Below are 8,232 nucleotides of genomic sequence, written 5' to 3' on the forward strand. Positions count from 1 at the left end.
GGTAAGTGCCAAGGCATGGTCCACTGGAGGAGCCTCACTGTTCCTCTCAGGCCATGTGGGGGGGCTGGATGGTGGCACGGGCTGCCTGGAGCCCTGGGCAGCAGAGGTCAAACGCCCAGCCTGGCCCTCGAGCACCAGCGGCACCAAGCCGAGCCCCACTTCCCCAAGGGGGCGCCCAGCTGCACTTACCTCCTCCTCAAGGCTGCTGCTGCTATGCTTGCTCTCCTTACCCAGGTTGCTCAGGATGGGTATAAGGGCAAAGTCAGAGGGAGGCCCATTCCCTCTCCATGGGAGGAGACCCTGCTTTGTATCCAAAGCTTCCTTAGCAATAGGATGGGAGACCCCCAGGATAGGCCAGGGGGTTCCTGAGGCAAATAGTGTCACTTTTTTCTAAAAGTTTTATTACAGAGCAGCACAGAAGGGGTTTCATGGCAATCCTGAACCTTCATAATCAATTGTCTATACAACCAGAACGTAAGACATACAAACCGGAATTAGTTCACAGCTTTGCCACTTAACAGTTTAAGTGAATGTATACTTCAAGTTCCTGAAAAAAAGGAAGCATTAGGAAGCTTGGTAGTTCNTAAAGGTTCTCAGCACAATAGATTCCATTGCCCAAATTCTGTAAACCAGGAAGGAGCTTAGTACAACAACCCAAGTTCTCAATGGAGAGAGAAAAAAAGAAAGAGTTCCGTATGCCTTCAGTAAGAAGTAACAGGAAAAGGCTTGCCAGAAAAATAGAAGTGACATGATTAAATGGATGGGCACAGTCCAATATGGTTTGATAAAATATAGATGAGAACGAAAACACTGGCCTTGGCAACGCAGCAACAGGCACCAACATGTGTATGCCATCAATGGTAGGTTGAAAAACACCACCTATCAAACAAAAACAAACATTCTCAGAGCACATTCAGAATGCAGAAATAGAAATACACAGAATTACTCCAAACACTTGGCACATGAAGCCATAAATAAAATGCACATATAGTAGATTTGTAATGGTATGGTATCATGGCTCCGTTGGAGCCTGGTTCCGAGGAGGAGGAGGAGATGGAGCCAGGGCCAATGGAGGAAGACGGCAGAGCCTCTCTGGTCCAGGAGGAATGACCAGAGGCCAAAGCAGTCCCAGGTCCCTTGGGCCTCGGAAGGGTCACTAGAGGAAGAGAGGGTGCAGGATGACCGAGCGAGGGGGGAGATGAAAAGGGCAAGCAGCAGAGCAGAGGAGCAACAGAGCTCTGGAGACGAGCAACTGCCTCCTCCGCCCGATCCCCGAGTGCAAAGAATGGAGAGCAGGCAGAGTCAGCACCGGTCGACCCAACTATTTCACAAGGCCCATCTGGAGAATAGGATTTATGGAGATGCTGTGGTGAGGGGCTTTTGTTGGGAACAAGTGTTATATTTGCCAGCAACACTTGCCATGATTCAAGAAGCCTTGCTGTTACCGATGACTTTCTGCCTTGCTCTGCCTTGCCGTGTGTGAGTTTGCAGTGACCCAGCTTGGCTCCGCTTTGGGCCACAGCCATGGCAAACTCTGTGCGACGAAGTCGCTCATGCCCAAGTTTCCTGAACTGTTTTTGCTCTCAGAACTAGGTTTTCTTCTCTCTCGGACTGCTAGCTTCAAGGAACTGCTTGAGGTATGTGCGCATGTTAGAGCCTTGCTCTTGGGCTTAAAGTGAACCGTAGGGATTTTGGGGAAGGTTGGTTCAATAAAAGGGATTCAAGCCTTCGCATTTGCTGGTGTTGCTTACATACCCCGCCCCGGGTCATAACAGTATGTAGGAACGACAGGCTGTAACTTTACAATAAAGTAGAATTAACTCATCTGGCCATGTTCCCTGTCTGGTCTTTCTTGCATGGCTGACAAGATCTCAGCCTCTTATAGCTAGGTTTCATCCAGCTATAATAACTAAGTTCGTAACTAAGCTGGTAACTAAGAAAGCTAGCAAATGTGACAACAGTTAGAAATTGTTCCTGTCCATATGAAAATTCAAAATGGCCACTTTCTTCCTGGAACACTTAAAACATTGCCCTATCTAAATTTTTTCTTTCAGTTTTGTACACTATGAACCTCAGAATCTTACAATAAGCTGAAAAGCATCAACATTTTAAAAATTACACCCTCACATATTAAGAAATAATATATGTTATCCACTTGAGTGGGAGAACAGTTGTGGAATTAACACACTCTGAAAACCATTGATCACATATTAAAAAAGAATTGATGAATTTATTGTCAAATGGGCAATTAAAGAAAAATGCTTGTGAAAGAGAAACTAATTTATATTTCTCAGCAGGAAGTTCTGTTGATCACTACAAACATATAGAGGGTGCTATGGGCCCAAGGCAGGAAACTAGTCTACATCAGTGTTTTTCAAACTTGGCTACTTTAAGATGTGAGGCTGCGCACTTGAATTCTGGGAGTTGAAGTCCTCACATCTTAAAGTTAACGAGTTTGTAAACAAAATGATCTACTAATAAAGGAGAATATTTATAACTCGGGGTTGAAATGAGGGGTCCTTGGTGCTGTCTGAGCTTGGTTGTTTTCTTGCAGACGTTTCATTATCCAAACTAGGTAACATCTTGTTATGATGTTTGTTTGAATAATAAAATGTCTGCAAGAAAACAACCAAGGCCAGAGAACATCAAGGATTTCTCAAAATGACCTACAATTAACTTTTAAACAATTGAAGCAATGAGGTTATGGCTGTCTTCAAGTCAAGTAAAAATTACAATTACAAAAGGTTTCTCCAGTGGGAAAATACAGAAAGGTGGCTTAATATATAGAAATACAGTTTCAAAATAGAACTTCTGAGCATCAAAATTAATGAGATAATGGAAAAAGCAGATCAGACCTCAAGCAAATCTACCTATTCAGGTAGATGTCCATAAAGTGCTCTCTGTGGAACTGCTCTGACAAATATTCAAAATTTCATCTTGTGTAAAGCTGCAACAATCAGGCCCGTTTCACATTATTTATTGTCTTACATGACCTTCAGTGACTGATCTGTGGATAGGTCTTGAAATGCAGGAGATTATAAAATCCTAAAAGGACTGGGGCGAAATTATTAGAAAGAGTGTCTCCTTTTTCAGGATTACAAGAAGCACAGCCTGGAGAGGTGTGGGGCCCCAAATGGTTGCCATTTCCCATTTACCCTGCCCCCATGACAAAGCTGTCTTTCCCCTCCTCTGTAGTACACTTGGCTTACACTTGCCCTGCCTTTTACTAAAACAGGACTGTCATTTGCATTCACAAGTGGGTTAGCAGGGACACAGGAAAGGGTCTGACAGATGTAGCAAGGCTTACTGCAGTGGCTTCCTTGGTAGGCTTATTGGCTCCCTCTTTTTAACTATTAGTGAATTGTCAAACTACTTGGCTTATTTCAGTCACGCTACAATTATTTGTAATATAGGTCTCAGTTCTTTTGTTTGTCACTATGGTTATTTATTTTGTAAATAAATAAATTGTTATAATAAATAAGTGCCATGGGAATCTTATTGTCAAAAGGTAGGAGAGGAAAGGAGACATACAAGTACATACCTACTCTCAACATTATGCTATGAAATTAACAATCACATGTAAATTTAAATTTGTTCTGAATAGTTTGCTAAATGTACCCCTGGAAGCTTATTATAGTTATATTAACAAGCAATGCTGTCTCTTAAGTTTTTTTTAACCTTATAACATATTTAATTATTTGAAAAAGGGTCAGATAGAACATCATTATCAAAAACTATATTAAGAGTCTTACCTGTAAAATTCCAATAAGGAAGGTTGAGCTGCCTTCAAAGAAATGGCCATTAAAAATTAATCCAAAGGAAAAGCAGATGCCCATATGACCCTCTGTAAGCTCACCAACAAACCAGGGTCCTGATAGGGGGAAATGGTATTATATCAAGCACATCCACAGCATTAAATAAATATTTTTTCCAGTTTGAAATCCTTGCTAATAATCAGTAGGGCAAAAAAACTCCATACATGTAACAAACTCCTGTAAATAATACCATTTGGTCAGTATAATTTATTCAGTTAATTAATTCACATATCAAACGATGCCTTGGTCACAATACCATAAACTATGGTTTTTAAACACCAATGGGAATGGTTTGTTCAACAGGTTAAATCAGAATCAAACTAACCACATTATGGATTATTGTAATGTGTGAATTTAGTGACTTAAGATTTTTTAAATTAAACAAAGGATTCTAATTTTTTTATATCTTATTCTTTGCCTTTCATAAGAGAAATCAAAGTACAAGTACTTTAAAACATAACTTTTACTCTCAAAATAGGCATTTTTTAAAAAAAAAATTTGGACTCAGTGGCCAAATCAATAAAAAAAGATGTATTACAAGCTGCATCATAAGCAGCAAACAGTAATATTGGAAAACATAAGAGAGTGAAGATTTGAGCAAAATTATCAGAAACATCTTGGTTTTGAGCAGGGATGCTGCTTTTTTTAATCAATGCGAGGGCTGACTAGAGGTCATCCTCAATTTATGACTACAATTGTAACCAGAAATTCTGTCACTAAGCAATATGGTTGTTAATTGAGTTCTGTGCAATTTTATGAATTTGTTGAAATGGCAGTTAAGCAGATCACTATAGTCATTAAATAAATCAAGCCATTGCAGGGAAGCTGCAATGATTGTACGTGGGAGGACCAGTCATAAATCACTTTTTAGCATTGTCGTATTTTCAGATGGTCATTAAATTAATAGTCATAAATATAGGACTACCTCTGTATGCTTCTCAATAATGCCCAGGAATCGTTCTTGGTAAGCCACTGCATACAAAGCTCACCAATTTTTTCTTCTTCTTGGTACGTAGTGCCTAAGAAATCGTCTCATATGTATCAGCTAAGCATAAGAGCAAGTCTGGTTAGTTCTTGAATGGAGGGCTTTCAGAAAATTACAGGACTATATGCTAGACTGACAAGCTGAAAAACTATCCTGGAAAAGGGCAAGAGCAAACTATTCCTATCCCGCAGTCAGGAAAACAATCTATTATACATACTCTACAAGTAGTCCTCAACTTACAATGGTTCTTTTTGTGACAGTTCGAAGTTACAACAGCATCGAAAAAAGTGACTTATAACCATTTTTTCACACTTATGACCACTGCAGCCTTCCAATGGTCAAAAATTCAAATGATTGGTAACTGACCCATATTTTTGACTGTTGCAGTGTCCCAGAGTGATCCTCTTTTGCGACCTCCTGACAAGCAAAGTCAATCGGGAAGCCAGATTCATTTAACAACCCGAGTTACTCGCTTAACAACTACAGTGATTCACTTAAGAACTGGTGGCAACAAGGGTGGTAAAACGGGGCAAAATTCATTTAACCACAGTCTCGCTTAGCAACAGAAATGTTAGACTCAATTCTGGTTGTAAGCCTAGCACTACTGTACATTACGTGTCCACGAAATTATCAGGAGCTGAGCTCTACCAGAAGGAGATTTTCCTGTTTTAAAAAAAATCTATTTAATTGTTTGGGTTTTTAAAATCTAAATAATGCCAATACATGATTCAAATAGTTACATTGTAAGAATTCATTATTTTTTCATTTAGAACCCTATTAAAAAGTTTTGCCATAAAGTCTTTAGAAATTAATAAAATGCTTTTCCTCATTCTTCGCACTTACCTAGAACGGTATATAGATTTAGCACCAAAAACGAGTAGAAAAAGAAATCTGTTTTGCTGAGGACATGAAGAGAAAAAGAGGCTCGTACTGCCACCCCTGGAGGTTCTGAAACAGGAACATAATCTCAGGTCAAAATTATTGCTCGCTACTGCTGAAAACATACCAGGTCACATTTTTAGAAAGTGATACATCATCAACAGCTACTGAGAAGCTGGATTAGAACCAGTCTTCCACTTGTTCTAGAGAAGGCACAGTATTGGACTAGAACTGGAGACAACCTGGTTCAAGTCCACTCTTAGCCATAAAATTTATTCAAGTGATTTTTGGAGCAATCACTCTCAATTCAGTTAACCTGACAGGTTATTGTTGTGCGGAAAAATTAGAGGAGTGCAGCATACATTGCTTTGAACTCCTACAGGAAAGGTATAGAGACATCTAACAAACTATAATAATAAAATAAAATGTCCTAATTATATTTGTCCAAATCAATTCAAGATGTACAATACAACCCACCCAACCACCCCTTAGGTTTTTAAATATGTATATGTGACTATCAAAAACCTATCACAAATAAAAATAAGAGAAATTCTAATGTTTAAAAATGAACTTCTATTCTGATACTGGAATCTATTAGCTACTTTATGTGATTAAAAGCTAGCCCAACTCAAATTTTTAGAATATTTCTAAAAATATTCTTGTTAGAAAATGTGACTGTATGAGAGAATATTGTTGCTATGAAATAATCACAACTGACCTGCTGATGTTTGTCCCACCATCATGTTGCCCAAATTTTGCAGAAGCAAAATACTGGAAGTACAAAGGAGGCTAGCTGAGTACAGCTTATAATCAATATCTATCTTTCATATTTGGGGCAATGTGGGGACTGACATAGGCATGGGACAATTTAAAAAAAAAACAGTTTCATTTCAACTGTGTACACTGTACACCAATGTTACTGCCAACATCCGAAGCAGAACATCCAGATTCAGTCACAGTTTTGTTCCATACAGTATTAACCTTGTGAACTCTAAAACTTCCTCTTTCCACTATGTATTCAAGATGATTAATATTTATACGTTATTTATATGTAAGGATGTAGGTTTATACATATGTTGTATATAGCACGTTCAAATGTGTGTTATGTTTGTGTACATAACATAATTGAGGGCAAGCAACAAAATTTCATTTTTAATGTGTATCAATGTGCCCACAGTAAAAAATGACAATAAAGGTAATCTAATAACTGATATTATAATCGGCTCTAGGCAAATTAAAAGATCCTCAATGATAGCTAAGACCACATGAGAGTTTCAAATAGAAATTCACTTGAAATGTTGTTTAAAGCATTCCATTCATATATAAAAACATAGTAGGATAAGTACACTGGGCATGGCTTCCAGAATTCTTTATCAGCAGTGGCCAAATTCAGAAGGGTCTATTTTTTTTCTATGTAACAAAGTAGTATGTTCTGCTCTCTGCCAGGACTTCTTCTATGTGTGTGTGCATGTTGCCCTGTGTGTAGGGCAGGCTGCATACTCTCCACTCTGAGACAAATGACCAGGGGAGCTGGGGGGGGGGGCAGACAAGACTTAAACTGCAATAATCTCAGTCACTGCCCAACTATCTCTCTGAGTAGGAGGCACTGTGAATTTTTTTCTGTAATATTTTTTTCTGCAGCCGCCAATTGAATTTGGCCTGTTATTGAGCTAAATCTTTCTTTTGTTGGTTTTCCCAATGATAGCAACTTTATGTTCAGTCTTCAGAGACTTATTCTGGACAATAAGGAGAGAACTGAGACCCTTTCCCATAATTTCTTTTCAACATTCCATTAGTTCTGAAAGAAGAAAAATTAAATGGGGAGGGGATGAAAGGAAAAAGTATCAGCATAATTGTTCTTACCTTTAAATTTAGGTTTTTCTCGAAACCGGAAAATAATCAGCAAAACAACTTGAAATATAACTATTAACACAAAGATTGTGCGTACCTGAAAAAAAAAGTCAAAAGCAGTATGATATATTTTGAAAATGAAAAATAAAAAGGTCAGCTACTATTAACTAACTTTCTCAATTATTAAGAAATATGTGAACAGAAGCTACTTCTCTCCTGTACCACAAAGAATTTCCTAGAGACAATAAAAAAGTTAGGAAGGAAACAAAAAGACCAGAATACAACCTCTCCAGCTGCCAACACCCAGATACTATAAACAGAAAACAATACCCTAATCAAGAAACTACCAAGAAAACCACTGCCAAAAATGGCAGGGCAGACCACTGAATCTAAACCGAGAGCAAACCCCATACTCACTTGCATCGATGGTGTTACCTAGCTGGGTAATGAAATCTCTGCAAGCAAACAACGAAACTCAGAGACCATTGATGATCCCATAGAAGGCAGGCTTTTGATAACCTGTTGCAGAGCAACGCAGGGCTTTACAAGTCACAACCAACACCTTGGGTTGCATACAGAAGCCAATCAGCAGCTAGTGCAGCTCCAAAAGTAACAGGATCACCCAAATATACAGGGATACAACCACCACAACACAAGCCACCATATTTTCTACGAGCCGTAATAATCATCCATCCATCCATC

The 8,232-nt window shown here is 38.8% G+C and overlaps 1 protein-coding gene across 1 annotated transcript in view; it reads right to left on the reverse strand.

Moving 5' to 3' along the window:
- Positions 1 to 402: 402 nt before the first annotated feature.
- LOC107297677 (transmembrane protein 62) overlaps positions 403 to 8,232 on the reverse strand; it is a 22,884-nt gene continuing 15,054 nt past the window's right edge. The window contains exons 10-13 of the mRNA XM_029286365.1: positions 7,543 to 7,627; positions 5,644 to 5,748; positions 3,753 to 3,871; positions 403 to 879 (exon numbers count right to left, since the gene is read on the reverse strand). Coding sequence (XP_029142198.1) covers positions 565 to 879; positions 3,753 to 3,871; positions 5,644 to 5,748; positions 7,543 to 7,627 — 624 coding nt within the window. The 3' untranslated portion in view covers positions 403 to 564. The remainder of the gene's footprint in view (positions 880 to 3,752; positions 3,872 to 5,643; positions 5,749 to 7,542; positions 7,628 to 8,232) is intronic.

Source organism: Protobothrops mucrosquamatus, unplaced genomic scaffold (assembly GCF_001527695.2).
Source record: "Protobothrops mucrosquamatus isolate PMUCROS unplaced genomic scaffold, P.Mucros_1.0 scaffold3455, whole genome shotgun sequence".
In the NCBI taxonomy this organism is placed as follows: Eukaryota; Metazoa; Chordata; class Lepidosauria; order Squamata; family Viperidae; genus Protobothrops; species Protobothrops mucrosquamatus.